Source organism: Aquarana catesbeiana, linkage group LG03 (genome assembly GCF_042186555.1).
Source record: "Aquarana catesbeiana isolate 2022-GZ linkage group LG03, ASM4218655v1, whole genome shotgun sequence".
NCBI classification, from domain to species: domain Eukaryota; kingdom Metazoa; phylum Chordata; class Amphibia; order Anura; family Ranidae; genus Aquarana; species Aquarana catesbeiana.
This window is the reverse complement of record NC_133326.1, coordinates 315,814,978-315,840,556: the sequence shown is the minus strand read 5'-3', so window position 1 is coordinate 315,840,556 and position 25,579 is coordinate 315,814,978. Positions and strand designations below refer to the sequence as shown.

The 25,579-nt window shown below is 41.3% G+C and overlaps 2 protein-coding genes across 2 annotated transcripts in view; one reads left to right on the top strand and one right to left on the bottom strand.

Moving 5' to 3' along the window:
* The window catches only part of PARPBP (PARP1 binding protein), a 53,000-nt gene extending 40,873 nt beyond the window's left edge, over positions 1-12,127 (top strand). The window contains exons 9-11 of the mRNA XM_073620317.1: positions 8,679-8,754; positions 10,866-11,025; positions 11,673-12,127. Of these exons, the coding sequence (XP_073476418.1) occupies positions 8,679-8,754; positions 10,866-11,025; positions 11,673-11,944 (508 nt within the window). The 3' untranslated portion in view covers positions 11,945-12,127. The remainder of the gene's footprint in view (positions 1-8,678; positions 8,755-10,865; positions 11,026-11,672) is intronic.
* On the bottom strand, positions 12,091-24,260 carry PMCH (pro-melanin concentrating hormone). The gene is made up of 3 exons (XM_073620320.1): positions 23,947-24,260; positions 18,512-18,707; positions 12,091-12,247 (listed from the first exon to the last, which is right to left on the bottom strand). The coding sequence occupies exons 1-3, from the start codon at positions 24,193-24,195 to the stop codon at positions 12,198-12,200; spliced, it is 495 nt and encodes a 164-aa protein (XP_073476421.1). The 5' UTR covers positions 24,196-24,260; the 3' UTR covers positions 12,091-12,197.
* Between the last annotated feature and the right edge of the window lie 1,319 nt (positions 24,261-25,579).

Below are 25,579 nucleotides of genomic sequence, written 5' to 3'. Positions count from 1 at the left end.
ATTTCAAACAGACGCTTCTCATTAACAGAAGAGCTCTATCAGATGCAACTGAAGAGATGGAAGTCTGACACGCAGGACATGAGTGCTGGGGCACGTAAGGGATGCATGCAGGTATTTCCAGTACAGGAAATACATTGTTACTCGGCACCAAGCTGAACTTTTATAGCGGCATTGTATTGCTAGTCTATTGCTCAGCAAGTAGTGCATTTACTTAGTGCCTCTGCGCTTAGCACTATGGCTTCCAAAAAAAACACCACAAAGAAGGTACATAAAATTCCACCCCCAGGCGCTGGGAACTCCAGTCGTGCCTCCACACTGTCATCCTCTCCTGAAATACCAGATATGGCAAGCCAGGGTCAGTCTTTGGAACCAGTTGGTGGTGCAACTTCTCACATTTCAGCACCTGTATACGTGACTGAAGATGCATTTTCCTCTGCCCTGCAGGGCCTAGAAGGAAGACTAGTGGCTTTAATCTCCTCCTCCATCCAAAAGGATAGGAAGCGTGTTAGATCCCCCTCCCCCACCTCAGACCCTTTACCAAGGGAACAGTGGGTACAGGATGAGGTGTTGCCCTCAGGCGATCAGGAGGAAAAACAAACCGATTACTCCTCTGCAGAGTAAACAACGGTAGATGAACCCTTTTCAGCCTCGTAATCTGAGAAATAGCTGGTACGATCTCTTACGGAGATGGTTCGCTCCACTTTCATGCTACCCCTAACTGAGTCAGCTGAAAGTTCGTTTTCTTCCTTGGGTTCCTTTAAAACCTTCACAGCTTTTTCATGCGTTTCCTGTCCATGCATTGCTAGAAAAGCTTATTTATGCTGAATGGGGTCACCCGGATAAGCATTTTCTCCCTCCAAAGAGATTCACAGCACTCTATCCCATGGAGGAGACATTCACCAAAAAATGGAATGTACCAGCAGTTGATGCTGCGATTTCCAGTGTGGATAAGTTTAACTTGTCCAGTAGACAATGCGAAAATGCTTAAAGATCCAACAGAAAAGTTTGGAATTCCTGTTAAAATCCTCCTTTTCCTTGGCAGGTGCCGTTACCTAGCCTGCAGTCGCTGCAATAAGCATTTGTCAGTCCCTAAAGGACCAGTTTAGACAGGCCCTTAAGGAGGTTCCTGCACAACAAGCCCGGGATTTGGCCGAACTACCAAAAGCATTATGTTTTGCCATAGACACCATGAAAGATTCTATTCCCCAGGCGTCCTGCCTTGCACTTGTGCTAGTACACCTGCGTAGGATCCTGTGGTTTAAAAAATTGGACAGCCGAAGCACCATGCAAAAAGCTTCTGACTGGCTTTCCTTTTCATGGGGATCGGCTATTTGGGGATGATTTAGACAAATACATCCAAATGATTTCTAGTGGGGGGAAAAAGTACTCCTTTGCCAGTCAAAAGAAAGTAATTCATTTTAAGCTGACTTTTTCTCCTGCGCCAGGGGCATCCGCCTCTAGGCTGTGGCGATGGCCTCCGCCGTCAGACTCTAGAGGAAAGCCTCAGGATCAGGCCCAGGCACAAGTCCTGGGGGCGGAAACCTGCAAAGCAGAATTTTAAAGCCTCATTATGAAGGGGCGCTCACCCTCGCCAGAGTGGGGAAAGACTTCTGCAATACTCAGAAGTCTGGTAAGAGGAAATTCAGGACAGATGGGTCATCTCCACTGTGTCTCTAGAATACAAACTAGAATTTCGGGAGTTTCCAATGTCTCGTTTTCTGAGGTCAAACGTTCCCAAAGATCCAGGGAAAAGGCAATCTCTGTTTCGGGCACTAGACCGATTTTACTGGCTCTGGGGGTGATCATACAAATCCTCACAGAAGAGCAAGGTTTGGGGTTTTATTCAAACCTCCTTTATGGTACCAAAACCGAATGGAGATGTCGGACCCATTCTAGATCTAAAGAATCTAAATCCGTTCCTGAAGATCCGCTCCTTTTTTGCATGGAGTTGATCAGGTCAGTGGTTTCTATCCTACAAGGAGGAGAACTCCTGGCATCTATCGACATCAGGGATGCATATCTGCATGTCCCTATATTTTCTGCTCACCAAAGGTTTCTGCGGTTCAAGGTAGAACAGCAGCATTTTCAGTTTGTAGCCTTGCCCTTCGGGCTAACTACAGCACCCCGGGTGTTTACAAAAGTGCTGGCCCCACCTCCTAGCCAGGTTAAGGGCACAGGGCTTAACAGTCTTGGCGTACCTAGACGATCTATTGCTAATAGACCACGCAAAATGTACGCATTACAACAAGTTACCTGGAAAAGTCTAGGTTGGTTTCTCAACCTAGAGAAGTCTTCCTTAAAACCACTAAAAAGACTGGAGTACTTGGGCCTGATCATAGACTGACACAGCCCAGAAAAATGTGTTCTTGCCTCAGGCAAAGATCAATTCCATAAGAGAGCTGGTATGGATGGTCGGGTCAAAAGGAGATCCTTCCATTCGCCTTTGCATGAGGTTGTTTGGAAAGATGGTGGCTTCATGTGAAGCGGTTCCCTATGGCCAGTTCCATTCGAGACTGTTGCAAAACAGTATCCTGTCTGCTTGGAACAAAACGTTTTCAAGCTTTAGACTTGCCAATGCCCCCAAGGGTGTCCCAAAGCCTCAGTTGGTTACTAACCCAGAATCTGCTGAAGGGAAAATCCTTCAGACCAGTTTTCTGGAAAGTGGAGACGACAGATGCCAGCCTTTCAGGCTGTCCAGGGACAGTGGTCAAGAACCGAAAAGAGAGCCTTGCCATCAACATCCTAGAGATTCGGGCAGTGCGTCTGGCTCTAAAGGCCTGGACTCTCAGGTTACGGGATTGTCCTGTCAGGATCCAATCTGACAATGCTACAGCTGTGGCCTATATCAATCACCAAGGGGGCACCAAGAGTCTCGCAGCGCAGAGAGGGGTGAACCATATTCTAATTTGGGTAGAAAGGAATGTTCCGTGTCTATTGGCAATCTTCATTCCGGAGTAGAGAATTGGCAGTTGGACTGGTATGCAGAAATTGTAAAGATGGCGGTAGAGGATCCATGGTCCCTTCCACTACGGCCAGACCTACTCACAGGCGCCGATATTCCATCCTACCTTACGAACGCTAAATTTAACGGCTTGGCTATTGAAATCCATTCTGAAAAAAAGTGGGCTTTCCAGGTCAGTTATCCCTACCTTGATTAATGCAAGGAAGCCAGCTTCCAGAACTATATATTAGAGTCTGGAAGGCTTATGTTTCCTGGTGTGAATCCAAGGGTTGGCACCCTCGGAGTATATCATAGGCAGAATTCTTGCCTTTCTACAATTGTGGGTAGAGGTGAAATTGGCCTTGAGTACTATTAAGGGCCAAGTCTCGGCTTTATCGATCTAATTTCAAAGACCGCTTGCGTCACATTTTTTGATCCTGGGTTTTATGCAAAGGGTGATGTGCTTTAATCCACCAGTTAGATCACCTTTGAACCCTTGGGACTTGAACTTAGTTTTGTCAGTGTTACAAAAACGACCATTTGAACAGATGCAACATATTTCCTTAGTCCTTCTGACAAGGAAGTTAGTGTTCTTGGTTGCTATATGCTCAGCAAGGAGGGTTTCGGAATTGGCTGCTCTTTCTTGTAAAGAACCATACTTGATTATTCACGATGACAGAGTGGTGTTGCGCCCTCATCCAGGTTTTCACCTGAACCAAGACTGTCCTGCAATTGTTTTTTCCAAAACAATGTTCCAAGGAAGAGACCTCACTACATTGTCTTGATGTGGTGAGAGCGGTCAAAGTCTATTTAAAGACTGCTCAGATCCGGAAGACTCTTATTTGTACTGCCAGAGGGTCCTAAGAAAGGACAGGCAGCATCGAAATCCACTGTCGCTAAGTGGATTCAGCAAGTTATAATTCAGACTTATGATTTAAGGGGGTAAGATTCCACCTTTTAAAGTCAAAGCGCACTCTACCAGGGCGGTTAGTGCTTCTTGGGCAGTGCGTCACCAGGCCTCCATGGCTCAGATCTGTAAGGCTGCAACTTGGTCTTCAGTACATACATTCACCAAGTTTTATCAGGTGGATGTAAGCAGGCATGAGGATATCGCCTTTGGGCGCAGTGTGCTGCAGGCAGCAGTATAGGTCCTCAAGTCTGGGGGTGCCCTACAGGTTTCTCCCTCCCCTCAAATAGCATTTCTATGAAACATCCCACATAGTGATTACTATGGTGCTCTGTGTCCCTTGATGTACGATAAAGAAAATACGATTTTTATAACAGCTTACCTGTAAAATCCTTTTCTTGGAGTACATCACAGGACACAGGTCCCGCCCCTCTTTCTGGTGTTTAAATATATTGCTTTGCTACAAAAACTGAGCTACTCCTGGTAAGTGGAGGGGTTATATAGGGAGTGAACCTCCTGTATTGGGTATACCAGTGTCCATCACCTGAAGGTGCCTATATACCCACATAGTGATTATTATGGTGCTCTGTGTGCCAGGATGTACTCCAAGAAAAGGATTTTACAGGTAAGCTGTTATAAAAATCCTATTAGAGCACTTTGATTTTACAGACAACAAGTCTAAGTGGGCAAGAGCGGTTGTAAAACAACGTATATTGGGTAAGCCTGCACCGCTCTCAGACTTAGGGAGACATAGTTTTTGTAACGCTATGCGTGGTGGGTCGTCTGCAAATAGGGCAGAACGAAATACTTGGTTGCCTAGAGTGATGCCACTGACTCCATCAGACGAGTGAAGTATCCTGGATAGAGGCTCAATAGCTATATTGAAGGGGAGAGGGGGCATCCCTGTCTTGTCCCTTTCTGTCAAAGGGATTGTGTCAGACGAAATCAGGAGTGACGAGGCGAGCCATCGGACGCATACATTTGTTGTAGAAAGTGCACAGTCAGGCCCGAGAAACAGAATACTTCCATGACAAACTGAATTTGTCAAAAGCTTTTTCGGCATCAAGTGAGATGATGGCTACATCTTGGTCTGGGTGTGATTTAGCGTACTCCAGCGCCATCAGAACCTTACGGATGTTCAAGGTGGCAGAACACCCTGGAACAAAACCAGATTGGGCTAGGTGGAGTAATGGCGCTAGACGTGAGGTTGCTATTTTAGATAGCATTTTAACCTCTGCATTGATCAGGGAGATTGGACGATATGAGCCCGGGTGTAGCGGGTCTTTTCCTTTTTTGGCGATTAGTCTAATGTGTGCCTGCGTTCCCGTGGGGAGATGAGGGCCACCATCCCACATAGCGGTGAAGACATGTGTCAGGGAAAAAGTCTTTTATCAGTTTGTAGCATTCCGCCGTCTAGCCATCTGGGCTTGGGGCCTTGGCAGATGCTAGAGATTTAATAGTCCTCTGGATGTCTTCTAAGGAGATGGGAGCATTGAGTGTTTTTCTAAGTGAGTAGCGTTGAGCTTTAGGTAGGTGGATCTTGGCTAGGAAGGCCTCTGCTGTTGTCTAGTCTAAACCTTTGCGTTCAGGGTTGTATAGTAGTTGGCAAGAAGTTTACTAATTTCCGCAGGTAAGGTAACAATGGAGCCCACAGTGTTTAAGGCAGGAAGGTGGGTAGGTCGCTTCGGGCCCGAGCGTAGTTTGGCCAATGGTTTGCCCGCCTTGTTGCCAAACCTGTGAAAACATAAGGTAGAGTAAGATGTGTTAGCTGCTTCTTGCTGGTCTGCCCACATGTCAAAACTGCATTTAGACTGTTGCCAGGTTTGTATGTTCTCGGGGGTGCTGTTTAATGTAAGAAGTTTGTGTGCTGAGCATAAAGCATCGCTGTCTTGCATGTACTGTTGCCGAGTGTTTCTCAAATTGGGTAGTGTAAAATATTTTTTTTCCCCCTCCAAAAATGCTTTACCTGCTTCTCAGAAAAGGTTTGGGTCTGTAATGTGTGCCCCGTTTGTACAAGCATAGTCCCCTCAGGCTTCATATAGCGTATGAAGGAAATCCTCATTATCTGCCAGATAAGAACGAAAAGTGCCATGTGGGGGAGGGAGGTGAGGGTTTGGCATTGGTTAAATGTACTGCGATTGGACTATGGTCTGAAATTGTCGTGTCACTAATTTCCATGTAATGTAGTGATGATAGTAGCGCAGGGAAGGCAAAGAAATAATCGATACGTGAAAAGAATTGAGGATGCGAAAGGGTAAAATCCTGGTCTGTCAAGTGCGTTTGTCGCCATAAATCTACAAAACATATGGAAGCGATGGATTGGGCTAAAACAGTATGGTCAGCATTTGGAATTTGCTTTTTGCAGCTTACGAGATTAACACTGGCACGGTCCTCCTATGAGGACATTGGAGTTTAAAATCTCTGCCTACTAGATGAAGAGCTTCGGGGGCACCCAATATCCAGGATACCATGTTTTTAAAAAAAAAAAAGAGTGTCAGAGTTGGGAGCATATGTTAGTGATAGCTGTCTTTTTAGCACCTAGCGTCATATGTAGTATCATTTTGCAGCTGGTTGAATCAGTCCGTACATCTCGAATAGCATGTCTTCGGTTTCCGTGAAGCAATATAACCACTCCAGCTTTGCAAGCTACTGCTGGAGAGCCGTAAACCTCGCCTACCCATAGTTTACGAAGACTGGTTAAATCGTCTGCAGATAGGTGAGTCTCTTGGAGTGCCATATCTATCCGCAGATGCTTCAAGTGTCTAAGGATTGACATGCGCTTATTTGGGGAGCAAAGCCCTTTAACATTCCAGAAGACCATCTTTAGGTGATTCCCATTGGTCTGGGGAGCCATTTTGAGAGAGAGGGAGATGTGCTCCTCCCAAGAGGTGAAGGCGCTGCGGGGGAGGGTAGAAATGGGGATGAAGGGAAGGGGGGCCCACTTAAAGCTGGGTCAAGAGACAGGTTCAGACGAGCGAGAATGTAATCCATGATTTCAAATGCGCAGCCTTTTTGCTATACAACATGTTACTGGGAAGAGGCCCTCAAAAGGCGTATGGAAAAGCTACAAGCTTAACTGTTTTGAACTAACCCACCTCCCCCTTTCACATGTCCTATAAGCAATCCAAAGCCTTTCAATGAGCAAGAAGGGTACTCTTCTCTCCAGTGTCCTCTTCTTGCCTTTTTAATCTGGGCCTGACCATAAGGTCTTCCCATGTGGACAGGCCTTGTATACCCATAAAGGAGACTTCAAGGTTATGTGGCATCTGCAGCTCAATTTGAAGTTCCACTGTTCATACCATACTTGTTTATGTTCTACCGTTTTTTTTCCAATTTTGGATTTTTTTTTTTTTTTTTCGATATTCTAGGGGTTGAACGTTAAATTGGATTTATATAAACGGTTTCATTATTCTATAAAATATTGCTAGGTTGGCGAATAGCCAAAATGTTTTAATAATATATTATTATTCTGCTGCTACCGATACTTGGTGGGTATACAGTGGGGACGGAAAGTATTCAGACCCCCTTAAAATTTTCACTCTTTGTTATATTGCAGCCATTTGCTAAAGTCCTTTTTTAGGTTCATTTTTTTTCCTCATTAATGTACACACAGCACTCCATATTGACAGAGAAACACAGAATTGTGATATTTCAGTTTTTTTGTTTTTTTTTTTAATCTGCAAAAAATGTCAACAATTCTGTTTTTCTGTCAATATGGGGTGCTGTGTGTATATTAATGAGGAAAAAAAATGAACTAAAATGACTTTAGCAAATGGCTGCAATATAACAGAGTGAAAAAATTAAAGGGGGTCTAAATACTTTCCATCCCCACTATATATGTTCATGATTTCTTCTTATAGTTATTTGTAAGTAAATATGGCTTGTGTCCATTACCCATAAGTCCGTCCGTGTGTGTGGTGTGTTTTTTTGTTTTTTTTATTACTTTACAAGATGAAATGCGTGTAAGGCAGGTCCTTGTGGTGACGTAGTCATGTTCTTATGCTGTCGGCATTCCTGGCTAAGACTATAGACTACCTCAGAGTAGCAGTGTTGGGTACGAACATTTGCAGTTTTGCTCAGATGAAGATGCTACTGCATAGAGATGAACTCTATGGTATAATTGAGAATTTTTTTTTTTTTTTTTTTTTTTTTTTTTTTAATCTTGACGTTTGCTCTTCATCTTTGAGTACACTGCATCAAAGGATAGGGTAAAGATGGTGTATGTGGCACCTTACCATATGAGGATGGAGTTTCTTGCATCCTGAATTGCATCGCTGGTTATCTACTTTCCTAGAAATGGGGGTCATACTAATTTTAGTTTTGAGCTGTTTTCTATAGGTGGTAGGTTGGGCTTGTAAAAATCTTTTTTTTTTTTTTTTTTTTTTTTTTTTTTTTAATCATTCATCTTAACCTCAATGAGTATTAGCCTATAATTATGTGTTGTATTGCTTTCTCCTTTTTTCTGTTTGTGTGTGTGTGTGTGTGTGTGTGTGTGTGTGTGTGTGTGTGTGTATTTTTTTTTTTTTGTCACATATTCTGAGATAATAGCAGCAATTTGTTTCACTTGTAGTTCATTTTAAAGGTGCAGTGCATATCTTTATTTTAGTTGGCATAAGCCTGTCTTAATTGTGGATGAAAGATGTTGTCGGGTAGCTCCACTATGGTGAGCTGAGTTAGAGCTCAGTAGTGAAGAGAACAGGAGAATATTTGGATGTAGGGAAATGACCCGGTAATTTACTCTAATGCAGCTATAATTAATGGAGTCTTTATTTCCTTTAATAAAATCATCATCTATTTAATTTGTTCATATATTTTGGTTTGAATTCCTAGGACACCTGAACAGTGCAATGAATCATCTCTCAAATCTCTTGGCCAGCGTGTCCAGAAGTGCATAGACAAACCTAAGGTATTGTAATGAGCGAATGCAAAACATTGTGTGCTGTCTCTCTCTTATTTGTCTAATCCTACCAGATAATGTATTCTTGCAAAATATAAAGATTATATTCTAATGTATAAAATTACCACTACAGTAGCAACAAATCTTGTATTTATCGGAAAAGGTTTGCAGAATATGTAACTTTAAGGGTGTTTTGTAAGACTGAACGTGGCTACATTTTTAGTTTGGGACAGACTCAAGGTCATTGGAATCAGGTTAAATGCTGTCTACGTCCCCTTTGAGATTTTTCCCTCTAGTCTTATTGTGCCTGATACCAGTCACCAGGCTTCTGTAATCTCACTTCCTGTTTCTTCAGACAGGAAGTGATGAGAAATCTCCCAAATTGGGATGCAAACCTAAAGTCGATAGGTTTAATCTATTCGCTCTGTCCAAATACACTATATTACCAGAAGCATTAGGACTCCTGCCTTTACACGCACATGAACTTTAAATGGCATCTCAGTCTTAGTCCGTAGGGTTCAATATTGTGTTGGCCCACCCTTTGCAGCTATGACGGCTTCAACTCTTCTAGGAAGGCTGTCCACAATGTTTAGGAGTGTCTATGGGAATGTTTGACCATTCTTCCAAAAGCACATTTGTGAGGTCAGGCACTGATGTGGATAAGGCCTGGCTCGCAGCCTTCGCTCTAATTCAGCCCAAAAGTGTTCTATCGGGTCGAGGTTAGGACTCTGTGCAGGATAGTCAAGTTCCTCCACCCCAAACTCGCTCTCGATGTCTTTATGGACCTTGCTCTGTGCACTGGTCCAAATCATTTGGTGGACGGGGATTATGGTGTGAGGTTGTTTTTCAGGTGTTGGGCTTGGCCCCTTGGTTCCAGTGAAGGGAATTCTTAACGTATCGACAAACCAAGACATTTTGGACCATTTCATGCTCTTAACTTTGTAGGAACAGTTTGGGGATGGACCCTTCCTGTTACAACATGACTGCACACCAGTGCACAAAGCAAGGTCCATAAAGACCTGGGTGAGCAAGTTTGGGGTGGAGGCACTTGACTAGCCTGCACAGAGTCCTGACCACAATCTGGTAGAACACCTCTGGGTTGAATTAAAGCGGAAGCTGTGAGCCAGGCTATTTCGTCCATATCTATGCCTGACCTCACAAATGTGCTTCTGGAAGAATGGTCAAACATTCGCATAGACACTCCTAAACCTTGTGGACAGCCTTCCCGGAAGAGTTGAAGCTGTTATAGCTGCAAAGAGTGGGCCAACTCAACATTGAACCCTAGGGACTAAGACGCCATTTAAAGTGCATGTGCGTGTAAAAGCAGGTGTCCCAATACTTTTGGTAATATAGTGTATTGCATATCAAGCATTTAAATGGAAAATATTGATGCGCTTTCACTTGATCACTCTTGTATTCTTATTTGATCAGTTTTAGTGGGGGGGACTCGTGTCTGTTGCTTTCCAGTGATGAGAAGGTGCCTTGCATTGCTACAAAGTAAGGCACTCTTTACCATGTGTGGTGTGTGTGTGTGTGTGTGTGTGTGGTGTTTTTGTTTTTTTTTTTTTTTTGTTTTTTTTTTTTTTCTGCAGTGCAATGCAACCCACCTGAAGGCAGTGTTGCCGTGTGAACAAGGCACAAACATTTTGTATTCTGTGCCCATGCAGTGACTGGCATTTTTTGATCACGTGCGAAAGAATGCCCCTCTCTGTGAACCAGCCCTAAGACCAGTTCGTTTTTTTCTTTTTAAAGGGTGCTTTTTAAAGGGTCCCCTCAGCTGCATATTGTGGCCATTTACATCTTTCTGTTGCATGCACGTTGGTGTCTCATTTATTTTCGAACGATCGTGATCGGGCAGGTCTATGAAAGTTGAGTATAATTTGGGTTGGTTGGCTTCAGAGAACCCCTGTCAGTTTACCTTTTTAATGGGGAAAGCAATGGGACCTCTTGGAGTAATTGACATGAGTTACTGCACCACAAAAATGTAGGTTTTTGCTGTGTGGTTGTAATGTTGGGGTTTTATATCATAATTATTATGAAGAAAAAAAAATTGTGTGTCTCATGTATAATATGATCTATATATTTTTTTCCTAACACCCCCCCCCCCCCCCCCCCTTCAGCTGAAGCAGAACTTGATAAAATCTCAGTTTTCCTGCACTTACAAAGAGACCTCAGCAAGTCAGCCCAAGACGGATTTTCCTAGTATGAGCCAAGTTCCAACTTGCATCCATCCAGCTCCAAAATTTGTTCCAGTACTTTGTTTTGATGAAGAACCAATAGGTATTGTTTATGCAGTATTACATATCTCTCAAACACATGCGCAAACTACTGTATTCTAATGGGTATTTTAGTGCACGAATGTGTGCCCCTTCTTCCTTTTTTTTTTTTTTTTTTTTTTTTTTTTTTTTTTTTTTTTTTTTTTTTTTTTTTTCTGTAAATCCCAAATTTTCATCCCAGAAGACAGCATCTTTGTTTCCAAATAGAAGACAAGGTGCAGACTAGGCAGCTTAAAGAGAAAAAAAGTGTGTACTTGGTGTAAGCATGTAGGGGAAGAATCAAAGTTTTGGGTCTCTAAAGACCAGAAACGCATGTGGGATCTGCCAGGTGTGATTACTACTTGTTGACTTTCACCAACCTACCCTCCTTCTCCTTTCCCCAGTTATATTGTTCTTTATGCCACCCCTTGCCATTTTTCTGTTTCACTGGCACTGTAACCTGTAAGATGGTGACATGTTCACCCATACCCTGCAGCTACAACAGGGGAGGGCTATGAAGGTGAGTATAATGGAAGTTGTAGGGGTTTGTGTTAAGGAAACCTGTCACTCTTGCAGAGAAGATGGCTAGTTTATAGAAGAAATAAAGTACATTTCTACTGCCAAGTTTGGACAATTTTTTTTTTTTTTTTTTTCTTTCATTTTTACCTGCAGGTGATATAAGCAAGAAAACTTTTGGCATACGTTCCGGTAATATTGACTCTGGTAATAAAGATGTGAAAGGAAAACACAATAAACCGTCAGTACAAAAGAGCTCAAAGAGAAAGCAAGTGGACACTGATGAGAACCAGGGCAACCTTGAAGATGAACCTCCACAAAAGAAACTTGCTGGATCAACAAAAACAAAGGCAGCTAGCAGTAAAGCTGTAGCTAAGAACAGGCATATTGTGGGACAAGCTAAGTTAACAAGCTTTTTCCGGGTGTAGTTTTTGTATAGTTGAAATGGTTTATATACATGACCATTTAGCTGTTACTTGTTGTTGTTTTGTGGCTTTTGTTATTTATTTTTTCTTTATTGCATTTTATCATGTTTGTTTTCAGAAAATGACATGGTTTTTTATGTTGCACTGATCACTTTATTTACATTTAATAAATGTACATAAAATGCACTTTTTCCTGTACGTTAATTTTATTCATGTGTCAGTGGTAGATGTCCTTTCATCGATAGCCTTGTTCATCTCATATCTGCCAGCATGGTCTATAGACTCTTCCAAGCATACACCTGAGCACTAAAGAGAACAAAATAATCAGGGTCTCCTGTATTTTCATCTTTTTAAACTGGAAGCAAAACAAATGTCACTCAAAGGGGAGCATCTACTCCTCAAATGTTACCTGAAATGTTACAATGTAGTTATTTGAATAAGTAGACAGTCTTCCCACCTTACTTTGTTCTAAAATCTCATGGATAATCAAGTTTCAGAAGATCCATAGTTAAAGTGAACCTGTGCCCAGATAATTTTCATCACAGTATTTCATTATTAGTAAAGTAGTAAAAAGCACTTTAAAACCAGCCCTACTCTGAAAATTATTTTCTTTACAATGCTTATAAATGTCTACAACGCAAGCCTTAAACTCTTAAGCCTCGTACACACGTTCAGAATTTCGGCAAGGAATTGTGTGATGACAGATTGTTGGTACGCTCCATCAGACAATTGTTGTCCAACTTTCCGCCAACACATGTTGGCAGGCTAGTAAATTTTCGGCGGACAACGGTCTGTTGTCAGGTTTTCCTATCGTCTGTACACAAGTTTTAAAGTACAAACGCACATGCTCTGAATCAATGCTCACCAAACACGACATTAGCAGACGATGCCCAAAGGGTGGCGCTCAAGAGCTGAAAATCCACTTAGTACATCACTACTTTCGTTTGTTGGCTGACAATTGTGTACAGATTGTATGCAAGACAAGTTTCCGGCACACGCCCTTCGGACAAAAGTCTGACGCTTTGTTGGCCAACAATCTGATTGTGTGTACGAGGCTTAAGGCTGGGTTCACATATATGTGGTGCACACCTCATGTGATTTGGGTAGGAATTGCACCACATTCCTTTTTCAAATCGCATGCGGTTCTTTTGCAGTGTGAATTGAGTAGATTTTGTTTCTGTATGGGCTCAATTCGCACTGCACAAAAAAAGGTGCAGGCATCTTCTTACAAGGCTCACAAAGACTGTATCAGAAGTCAGACCGAGTGCAAATACAGAATCCTCATACACATGGCAAACAGGGCATAATAAGATGAGGCATGGTATGGTGTGGCCGTTAGACAATAGTTGCATACCATTAAACTATCAGTAAATTCAATGAAGGGGGAGGGTGGGGAGCGTATTCTGGTTAAAAAAAGAGGGGGGGTTATGCTGCTATCCAACCTCCTCGGCAGAGAGGTTGGCTCTGTAAACTACCCAAGCCTATGTTCAGGACACCAAGGAGTCAAGGTCTGATGAGTAACAAAAGTGGGACCATACCGTCCACATGAGCTTATGACTCCAACTTATTGTTTCCCTAGCAATTCTATGTGCCACTTGGTCAATTTTATCCCCTTCGCATTCCCATTTTAGCCAGGGAAGGGGGTTCAGGGTTCTGCTTGTATCTGGTGATTAGACTGTGCAGCTGTCAAAGTGTCTTATCAAGCTTTTCTTGATTTGTTTGTAAGTACCAGGGAGCATAGAGAGGACAGTGATTTGAGGCATATTTGGAAATTTGTTTCCTACCAACTTTTTATATCTCATTCCAAAGTGTTTTGGGGCATGTGCCCCATGTATTGGTCATGGTGCCCGTTCCATGTAGGCATCTCCAACACCTTTCTGGGATAGTTGGGTTCATCATGCAAGAGCGCAGGGCAACTGTATCATATCATGTAGTTGCGCTCTTGGGCTAACGAATAGACCTTTTGTATGCCAGTGTCTTGTCCCAATCCAAATGCTCAGAGGACCCATCCAACTTCCTCTCCCACTTCGCTATAAAAGCTGGAGGGTCTGGATAAGATTATTTTAGCCAGATCTGGTACAGTAAAGAAAGGGTACGTTCCAGCCTAGTGGACTGGGAGAGCAACAACTCTGGGTCTGTGTGGGGTCTGGACAAAGAGTCCAAGAGTAGTAGGGTTCCGAAGTAGTGGTGATGTATAATTCTAACATGCTCTTGAAGGGGTTTGGCAATTCGGCAGTGTTTGTACGGAGGTAAATTGTCTTCCCTGTCTGAGTGTGACCTAGCTGAGGTTTGGCACTTCTGTCATGAGGGGTATTGTGAGTGATGAAGTACCGGGGGGGGTGATGCGGAACATCCAAATAGAGTGATCACAGGGCTTGGTTGAGAAGAGACCTTTGGGTATGTATCAGTTCCGTTGATCGACTTTGGTACAATCAGCATGCTGGGAGAACTTTGTGATTACTGCCAGCAGCTATAGCCGCTGGCAATAATCGCATGTTAAAATCAGATCTGGTTTAACAGAAGTCGATCGATGGATCAACTTTGGTACAATCGGCCTGCCTATAGATGGGTCGAATCTCAGACCGGCAGAGATCTGAACCATCAATGGCTGGCTTTATAGTCTTTGTTGTAATTTTGAGAGGTTAAACATTCACACTATAAGCGGCTAGAGAGAAGCTTGTAGTGCAAAAATAAAACCATTGCTTGGTCATATGCAGAATCTTTTGTCTTAAACATGAGTTCTATGTAGCCTCTTTGAGGTGATTGGACACTGACCCAAAAAAAGCTTCTGGTACATACACCCCCTTATAATGACCCCTTCATCTTGCAGCTAGCATAATTTTTGAATAGTGTCTTTTGGTGGACCTTTGCTAAAAGATAAGTTCACATTTTTGTTACATGTTCCAACTTTATTCAGGGTAGAACATGCAACATGTTCCTGCAACCTCTTCCCCCTCCCCGAGATCTTCTCCCTGCGCCAGCTGTCGCTATTTCATAATTGCGCAGCCATGAAGGGCTCCACCCACCTGGCCACATCATTCATTCAGTTTCCTGTAAATGCACAAACTACAACTACAACTACCACTGTGGTTAACGGCTTGTAGTTCCAAATGAACAGGCTCGTTGGGGGGGGGGGGGGGGGGGGAAGAATAATAAATGCACTTTTTTTTGCAGGGTGAATGGTTGTGGTCTGCCAATGGCGGAGCCCTATCCCTGAAGATGCCCACCAAAGGCTGTTTCCTAAAGGTCTAGCCCTCCCACCTTTTTACCAAGACACCTTCCTTCAAAGGGAATTTTACATTGTCTTGACATAGTACATGCTGTGTCGGTTTTACCTTTTTGGCTGCAGCCCGTTTAAGCAATTGGTTCCTCTTTGTATTATGAGTAGTTTCACAGGGATCTCCTTTCTACTTACTCCACCATTGCTAAATGGATCTAGCAAGTTATCATTTGAGTCTGTTTGAGGGATAGAGTTCCTCTCTCTTCCCTACGCACTTTACCAGATCAGTTTAGTGTTTCACAGGCATTTTCAGCATAAAGAGTCTGTCTCAGATTTTCAAGGTTGCCACCTTTTTCTTCTGTTTAACACATTTAAGTTCTATCAGGTGGATTTTCAATCCTCTGATGCCAGCTTCGGATGCAAGGTGTTATAAGCTGCTCCCTGGTTTCTTTTAAACCCTTCTTGACCTGTTTTTAATTTGGTCTTGTTTGTGTGTGTTTGTCTGCCCCTTTTTTATTTTGATTGCTTAGACCTCGTAGTCATAATGATTACAACAGATCCTATGTCACGTACGACTTAAAAAAATAAAAATAAAAAATAGGATTTTTGACTTGCAGTAAAAACTTTCCTGAAATGCAGTACAGTAAGTAGGTCTCTCCTCTTTGTTATGATCTCCCTAATTGCTTGCTAAAAAACTGCTGGAACATGTTACACCCAAAATGTGTGTAACCTGCTCCAAAAAAAATGAACCTGAAAGAACGTGTGCTGTACCCAAAGAAATGGATTTTACTCTTGTGTTGAAAATCCTATTCTCTATCTGGTATGTATAGAAGCTCAGTTTTAATCTGGCTCTGAACAATTCCATGGGCCAGCCCTCTGGGCACTGCATCTGACATGCTTGAGGCAGCTTATCCATAGAGATTTCTTGGCAAACTTTTTTTACTTGCTGCTGGGCGTTATAAAATGGCAGTTGTTATAACCTTAAAAGGGGGGGGGGATAGTTAAAGTATTTCAAATCATTGATCTTTGCACGTGAGTCTCCATTATGCTGTGCGTTTTGAGCCTCCAATTTACCCAATTGTTCCTGACATGTTGAGCTAGACTGCTCCTATGCTGGTCCCTTCCAGTCACAAAGGTCTGGAAGGAGTTTGTGTGGGACTTTGACACTGTGGGGTGCTTGTGGTCCACAACAGGAGGAGAGCTGATAAGTGCTCTTCTGTTTGGTAGACATGTTTTAACTGTTGCACTTCTGAATTTATCCGAAGTGCAATAAAAGTAAACTCCACTGCAGCTAAATTAAAAATTTGTGGTACACTTTTTAGAAAAAACAAGCTTTTCACTTTAAGGCAACGGTGCTCAGCTCTTGTAACCAACAGAGTATGTTTTCCTGGACTCACAGGCAGGGTATATAATAATCTCCATTTATTTATGCAGTTCCCCCTACATACCAGTGGGGGAAAATGACTGCCCTTAAGACCTGGGTTTAGTACCATTTGATTTTCCCTTGAAAGTATTAAAAATGATTCAGGGTTGGGGGCATTTGAGAGCCATTGATTTTAGTTAAGGCACAGATCACCATATGCAGTGGGTGCCAGTCTCTGGCTCTCAAATGATTTGCATATTAGCTTTGTCTAATTTACAAGCTGAGAGAATATTTGAATGGGTTAATCATAGTAAGATAAAGCTAAGCCATTAGAATCTGTAGGGCAAAATCATTATTATTTAATAGTTGAATGTTGTAACCCCTTGTCTACCAAGGTAAAATGTTTTATATATAAAAAAAAAAAAAAAAAAAAATGTCCTGGTATTCAAGAGTTTAAAGCAAGCTTATGACTGCTGCAACTGCTAGTTTGGTGTTTGTTTTTATTTTTTTCATAGCCAGTAAAGGGCTTCAAGTAAAGGTGATCTACAAGGCTGTAGAAATGCTTGATGTCTTTTACGAGGCTCTGATGGTGTTTTTCCTTATGTTAGAGTGAAAAAAATTTAGAAGTGACCTTTCCCAGCATAGGGTGTATATGTATGTATGTGTGTATGTGTGTGTGTGTGTATATGTATATGTATGTATGTATATATATATATATATATATATATATATATATATATATATATATATATATATATATATATATATATATATATATATATATATATTTCTCGCACACACTGCACTACATGTTGGCTATCACCACAACTGCCAAAGTGAGAGCAATAATTCTAACCTTGAAATGCATTTAAATAGTTGCCTATGGAGTTTTGGGTACCATAGTTGTTGGTGATTTCAGAGACATGCAATTTTAAGGCTTAAAGCAGGACTCTGGGGTTCTTCATGTTTTTAGCTTATACAGGTCCTCTCCCCAGGCTCTATAAAAACACTGGTAAGGATTACATTAAGAGTTCTTATCTTTTCTTATAATCCTTGTTTCACACCCCCCCCCCCCCCCCCCAATGTGATGTCATCCCATAGCTGCAGATCTGTTTCCATGCTTGGGCAGGAGGACTTTCTGCCCTGCCGCATCTCATATCCATGTGGGTATAAAGAAGGATATTTCCCTTCATGCAATGGGTAGGTGGGCGGAGCTGGGGCTAAACTTCACACAGATGAATGTGAGGTAAGCGGCGGTTGAGGTGCGGGCAGGACTGGGTAGTGACATTTGAGTCTCCTGTTCACATGGAACTACAGCAGGGAGGTTACAAGCACTCGCCAATCTAACAATCTGGATATGAAGGGGAATGAGTACTCGATGTAAAGACAACTAATGTGAGTTTCTCATTTGCAACATTTCATTTAAACAATAGCATGTTCTTTAAACAAAACACCTTCCCTTTTTTTTTTTTTTTTGTGTAACTCCCTGGTTGAACAAAAAAGACTCCTTTTTATAGCAAGCCTAACAGATGGTGAATAGCATTAGGCAACTACACTGCATCTGAGCACCAAAAACCCTATTTAATTCATTTTTCATATTCAGAGCAAACTGACCCACCCATCCATCGCTCCAGTTTTGTTTGTATTGAAAATCACTTTGATAAACACTGCCTAGCATTTTGTGGCCATCTTGAGTAAAGGCAGATGATTCATGGTGGCATTTACTTCCTGGAATCCATCTGCCTTTTAGCTCAGGCATGCAGACAGGTGGGTGTGCTTAGCTGAGAAAACCCCTCCTGAAGACTCCTGAGATGTATGACAATATTTGCCTAGGCCTGGTAACAAAGTAAGGGAAAAAATGTAAAAAGAAAAAAAGTTCAAAACGACCAAATATAATATACTTTGCTATCTATTTAGTAATGCTATTAGCGTAAGTTTTAAAAATAGTTAACATTGAGAGTGACTTTCGGCTTTATTAAATACTTACTGTCAAAATCTCGCCTTCCAATGGGAAATTTATTTTCCTCTTCTCCAATATCCCTTCTTTCATGCGTCAACTCAACATTCTCATCCCCAGTGTCTAAATGTCGTGAGCTTTTAAGTGGTGAAAAGGCCATTTGCTTCACTCCACTGCTTATAGGAAGACCATCTTGGCTGAAATAACTGTTACGAGAACCCAAACTCTGGGGGGGAAAAAATGTATAATAGATTTGCAGTAATGGGAATAACAAATGCATTCTGTTTTTCAAAGTATATTTAAACACATTTTTAATACTTTTTACTTTATTCAATACATCACCTCTCTGACTGGTCCTCAGGGACCACTTTTAGGTCACAGTTTTTGTAAAATTACAGGTAATTAAAGTTAAAGGGCAGATTTACCAAGAGTGACTTTAAGTTTTTGGTGGACGCTGAGCATTTTGCAGTTCAGTTTTCCAGAGTGTACTTGCTAACAATTATGGAGCATCAAGAGTGGGTATGTATGCATACATGCGTGAGGGCACATTGGATGTCTTCCACTGCCATTGCTTTGCTGAACTTCTAATGTGTTCCTGTGCCTTTTTTTTAAAGCTGAACTTCAGCTTTTTGTTACACTTTACATAGCTGGCCCAAACGAACAATGTCCCTCACTAACATTGGAGGCCCCTGGATGTGCAGTGTAAAGTGTATATACCTGAGGCTACATACCTCACTGTGTCGGATTTGAGCCAAGACATCCTGTGTCATAACACATCTGATCGGCGCTCAGCCATTCATGGAAAACCATGTATTCTAGCAATAGATACCAAGCTTCATCGGAGAGGCTGGTTGATGATGTCACAATCTCTGACTCAGCCAATCAGAGTAAGCTGTGTATTCATTACTAGAATGCATCTTTCTTCGAATAGCTGAGCACCGCTCAGACTCTGTTCCAGATATGAGACATGAAGGTGTTAGAACCCGTAACAAAAGCTAAAGTTCAGCTTTGGAATGAGGTACCTGCCCTTAATTTATCTCCTGCCATATACTGTATGCTGCAATATGGTGACCCTCAAATATAAGAGTTAGGACCATACTTTACAAGGGGGCCTCAACATTAAGGCAGTGCGGCTTCTACATGTCTTGCCAAATGTGTGTAACACACACACTGTCAAAGGTATTGAGACACCTGCCTTTACACGCACATGAACTAGGGTTCAATATTGAGTTGCCCCACCCTTTCCAGCAATAACAGCTTCAACCCTTCTGGAGAGGCTGTCCACAAGGTTTAGAAGTGTGTCTGTCTATGGAAACATTTGACCATTCTTCCAGAAGCACATATGTGAGGTCAGGCACTGATGTTGGACGAGAAGGCCTGGCTCAGTCTCGGCTCTAATTCAACCCAAAGGTTGTTCTATGGGGCTGGAGTCAGGACTCTGTGCAGGCCAGCTGTGGGCCAGTCAAGTTCCTCCACCCCAAACTCGCTCATCCATGTCTTTATGGACCTTGCTTTGTGCACTTGTCCAAATCATTTGGTGGAGGGGGGGATTATGGTGTGGGGTTGTTTTTCAGGGGTTGAGCTTGACCCCTTAGTTCCAGTGAAGGGAACTCTTAAGGTATCAGCATACCAAGACATTTTGGATAATTTCATGCTCCCAACTTTGTGGGAACAGTTTGGGGGTGGCCCCTTTCTGTTCCATCATGACTGAGCACCAGTGCACAAAGCAAGGTCCATAAAGACATGGATGAGTGAGTTTAGGATGGAGGAACTTTATTGGCCTGCACAGAGTCCTGACCTCAACCCGATAGAACCCCTTTGGGATGAATTTGAGCCGAGACGGCCAGTGCCTGGCCTCACAAATGTGCTTCTGGAAGAATGGTCAAACATTCCCATACACACCCTTAAACCTTGTGGACAGCCTTCGCAGAAGAGTTGAAGCTGTGGGCCAACTCTATATGGAACCCTATGGACTAAGACTGGGATGCCATTAAAGCGCGTGTGTGTGTGTAAAGGCAGGTGTCCCAATACTTTTGGTAATTGTGTGTGTGTGTGTGTGTGTGTGTGTGTATATATATATATATATATATATATATATATATATATATATATATATATATATATATATATATATATATATATATAGTTCTTCCTTTTTTTTTTTTTTTTGTGTGTGGACTCCCACTTTACCCCTTTTTAAATATATATTGTATCAGAGACTGACCACCAAATGCCTACATACTGTATATCATGTCTACAGTAAAAGGAAAAGTTATTTTATATATATATAGATACAGTGACAGACTGGATAGCTCAGACAATTGGGCATTAATCCAGGATAACCACCGTTGCCATGATCTCGCAAACTTTCCTAATATACCAACATGCAGTGAGAGCAGTTTTTCATATTCATAAGTAAGGTTAATGGACATAACCACCTCAGACAATTTGGGGACCTTATCGTTTTTTTTTTTTCCTTCCCAATTTCTGGTTATTACAGATCTGGATGCTAACAATATGTGAGCAACTACCAAACGAAAGGAAAGCGGAAAGTTTCCAAATTCCAGATTTAGCAGGGCCAAAGCTGGGTTGGAGGAAGTTAGTATACCTGTAAGAGAAGAAATTAGGCCAAATACTTGGTTCCAAAAGAGTTAGAAGGGAAATATCGTATTGGTTAGACAACTTGGAAGACTTGGGCGAGCCATTATCTAGCAAATCATCAACCCACTGGATGTTACGATCACACCACTTCTGAGCAGACATGTATGGAATATATATATATATATATATATATAAATTTTTTTTTTTTTAATAAAAAGGTTTGTATAAAGTATCATTCATCTCTTGAATCCAGCGAGTGGCAAGCTTCAAGCAAATTGTGCAACCTTTGCATGATCATATATATATTATCACTTTGGCAGAGAAATTGTCTGCTAGATCTTATCTCCCCTGCTTTTCATTGAGGAGCAATAACTTCCCCATCAGTTTAATTGCAGTAAAACTGAATTTTGAGAATTGTGGTTAAACTATGACAGGCTGGCTGAAAGAAGAGAGAAGGGCAAGTTACAATATAGGATGAGACACAGGAATAAAAATTATTATGTTTTATAATCTTATAAAATAAAAACTGGAAAAATGGAGAATTTGTTTCTCTTATCTGTGAGGACATTAAGGCCGGGTTCACACCAGTCCGGTGCGAATTCCAGCTCCGTTTTCTCTGCGAAGAGAAAAAGCAGCTGTTCAGCGGTACCTCTCCATCTGCGGATCAGCTGAGCAGGGAGAGTGGGGAGGTAGTGAGGAGAAAGAGAGAATGCCTGTTCACAACGGAATGCGTTCCCAAAGAAGATATTGCGCTTGTAATTCGCACCGCGATGCCCAGAAAACGCACACGTTTTTTGGGCAATGCACAGTGTGAATGCAACGCACATATGTGAACCAGCCTCATTCAAATGAAGGTATTTTAAAATGTCCTGCGAATTGAATGTGGTGTAAGCCGCATCTAATTCGCATAGGTGTGAACGGGGCCTAATATGTAAGAAGCTTCTAGAAAATATTTTTTTATTCAAACATTTGGGCCAGCTTATCCAGGAAGCTGCATTGTGTTCCCTGATTTCACCTTTGTTTACTTTTGTATCCAACCCTACAATTCCTTCAAAGTAGGGGACTCTGCTTTGTAAAAATCATCATTATTATATTTACACGTTCACATTATAGATGTACTTTTTTTTTTTTATTAATAAATTGCAGTGTTCTTAACATCCATAAGCATTTTCTGGTTTTTAGTTGTGTTACCATATGCAGTTGTTATCTAGCTTACTTACTTTTGCTAATGCTTTAAAGTGGTTGTACACCCTGTGCGGGAGTGACGTCACGTGACTCCGGCCAGTCACAGAGCCAGAGTTCGCGGCCCCGGAAGGAAGAGAGGCAAAGATGGACGCTCGCTGCTAGTGGGGACAGCAGTGACATCGCAGTCTTTGGTTTTAGGTAAGTGACGCATAATGATGCATAGTAGCCCATTATGCTCTACCTTTGCAGGGAAATAAAGAGGAAGTAAAACCCATCAAGGTTTGCTTCCTCTTTAACTGGTTGTGTCCGGAAGATCCAGATGTACGTTAACACAGCGGTGTGGAGATCGCACTGCAATCGCACCGTGTATGCGATCCGCTGAGGGTGACACCAAAAAAGGTGCCTGCACTTCCCTGGGTTTTTGAGCTCATTCAAAATCAATTGGCTCAAAACGCACCATACTGAATCAAATGTGAATTGCACAGGAATGCAATGAGGTTCCTATGCAATTCACATGCAGGTTATAGTGTGAGGGCTTAAAAGTCTGGTTTCCTTTATACTAGGGGTAGGCAACCTGGGCCCTCCAGCTGTTGTAGAACTACATTTTCCATGAGGCATTGCAAGACTGGCAGTTACAATTACTCCCAGAGGCATGATGGGACTTGTAGTTCTGCAACAGCTGGAGGGCCCCAGGTTCCCTACTCCTGCTTTATACCATTCTAAATGTGATTCCTGCTTCATCTTTCAAGAAGGATGCATACATGATAAACATGGAAGAAGAATTTAGTAACTGCCCAACACCTCCTGAAAAATATGCTTATAGGAGTGCCTCTTACCTCTGAAAATCTGCAATGCTAACATGCATTTGTGCATTGAAATATAACTTGAGCATCATATTATAGAACAGCTGACTTTTAGTCTGTATCAAATTTTACTGTCCTTTAAAACACATTTGAAAAATTAGCTTAGTTACATTTCTTTGTGTTTGTGCTTTTATATTTTTGAATCTACCACTACTCCTTTTTTTCTGCGATCTCTTTCTTTTTTCTTTACTATTTCTGTTTTAATTTTTCTCCTCCTACCATACTTAATATGTTATTCCCTTGCTCTGACATATAAATTTAGAAACCCTGTTTTCATTGCGGTCAGGCCAGACCCATAGATTTGCATTCGGAAAGAGGAGCTGAGAAGTGCAGTCAATGTGGAGCACTTTCAAGCAGGAAGCAGAACCTGCATATATAATGAGCAAATATTAGCTTCTCGTGCTTCCATAAAAATTGACAAGCTGTACACATCAACAAGGATTTAAAATGCTATCACAAAAGGTTCTAGTTATAAATAATTTGCATGAATAATGCCACAAACATTCACCCAGCCCTAATGCATTCTGACCGTATTTTGCTTAATATATTGGTTTCCTGATTGTCAGCCCAAGCTAGTGGCCATAATATGGTATTTTTCCAGAAATACCTAATAGGGAAAATCCAGCATAATGGCCACTAGATGGAGCTGGTGGACATAGGAAATTACTGTATTAAGCAGAATACAGTCAGAATGTGTAAGAGCAACTTTTTATAAATACTGTAGATCTATTAGCTTATGTATATGAAGCTGGTTATGTATTAATAGATTGTAAAACTAATATAGTTCCCATTTAAAATGAAAGATGTTTCACTTACCTTTATACTTCTTTCCTCTTCCTCTTTCATGTTTGAGCTTTCGTCTGCTAAGTAATGATCTGGTGAATTGGCTAAAGATTTATCTGTCGTGTCTCCATTGCGTAATGCTTTTCTTAGAGCAATTGTATCTAGCAAAACCTCATCGTTCTCTGATTTGCGGATAGACTTTGAAAATGAAAAAAGGAAGCCTTGGGACAGAATGGATAAAGATATAATAAGAGGATACCCTAAGCTAGTCATTCTTACCATTGTATGGCTAGCTGCCTGGCAGATCTAAATGTGTTTGTGATAATGACATGCTATGAGCGCAGACCTTTATATATATATGTTTTACAACATAATTACCCTTTTGCTAAAAAAGATGTGCCACTTCTCCAGGACACTGACTGGGGAAGCTGTTTGAACAAACTATTGTATATCTCAATGGCTTTCATATGGAAACACTTGTAATTAATTGATTTTTAACTTAATCCAGCAAAGTACATTGCTAAATTTGCACAATACAACCCACCTTCCTTCCAGACCAGCAGGGTGTTATCTGCTGAATGAAAAAAAGATTTTTATTTTCATACAAATTGTAAAAGTCATATACAAGAAGCCTGTGGTTTATAATTATTTGTACTTCTCTTTAGAAAACGTGTTTGTATCTTTCCAAACTTCTTTCAATGGGGTTCATGTTATTATAGTATTGACTAATCCTAAAGTTTGGCAACCTTTAAATACTTCATTAAAATGCCATTTTAGCATTATATATATTTTTTTTAAAAAGACACATGAAGAACATCCTAGATTGTAGAAGGTCCTGCTGTGTCATGCTTTGCTGGTCATTTATACCTCTAGTGTACAAGTTCTGAGAAACATGCTAACATTTTCTACAGACATTTTTTTTTAAACCAAAAAGTAAAATTTGTGAACTGCTATATGAAAAACTTTCTCTTTTTATTTTGGATAGAGTAAGGCTCGATTCACACCTATGCATGTTGCTTTTGAGCGTTTTTGGAGGTTTTTTTTTTTCATGCTTGCCACGTTTTTGAGCAGCGTTTTTGCTGCGATTTGCGTTTTGCGTTTTTTTTTTTTTTTTACAGTCTAAAAAAAAAAAAAAAAAACGGCAAAAACGCATCAAAAACGCTGCAAAAGCGCTGCAAAAACGGTGCACTTGCGTTTTTGATGCTTGTCCATTGAATTCTATTACATGCAAAACGCTGCATTTTGCATGAAAAAAAGTCCCTGACCCTTTCCAAAAATGCAGAGAAACAAAAAGGCATTGATGTGAACATGTTCCATAGGAACCCATGTTAAAAAATTCCCGTGCATTTCTGCAAAATGCAAAATGCATCAAAAAACGCGCTAGTGTGAATGGAGCCGAAGGGAGGGTTATATAACCCCCTGTTAAATTTTTTTTTTTTTTTTTTTTTTATCCACCATATTTGTCCCATTTTGGGGATTTCCCTTCACTTGCTGTTACATAACTAAACAGGAAGTAAGAAAAAAAAACCCTCTTCCAGGTGCATAATTTTGAAAATTGTGATGTATTCAGTTGCAGTAAATATTTGTTGAAAGCCATATTCACTGCTTTATAAATATGCTCCAAAGTGTATCCCTTCTGCAAAAAAATCCTTCCCTTTGCAAATAT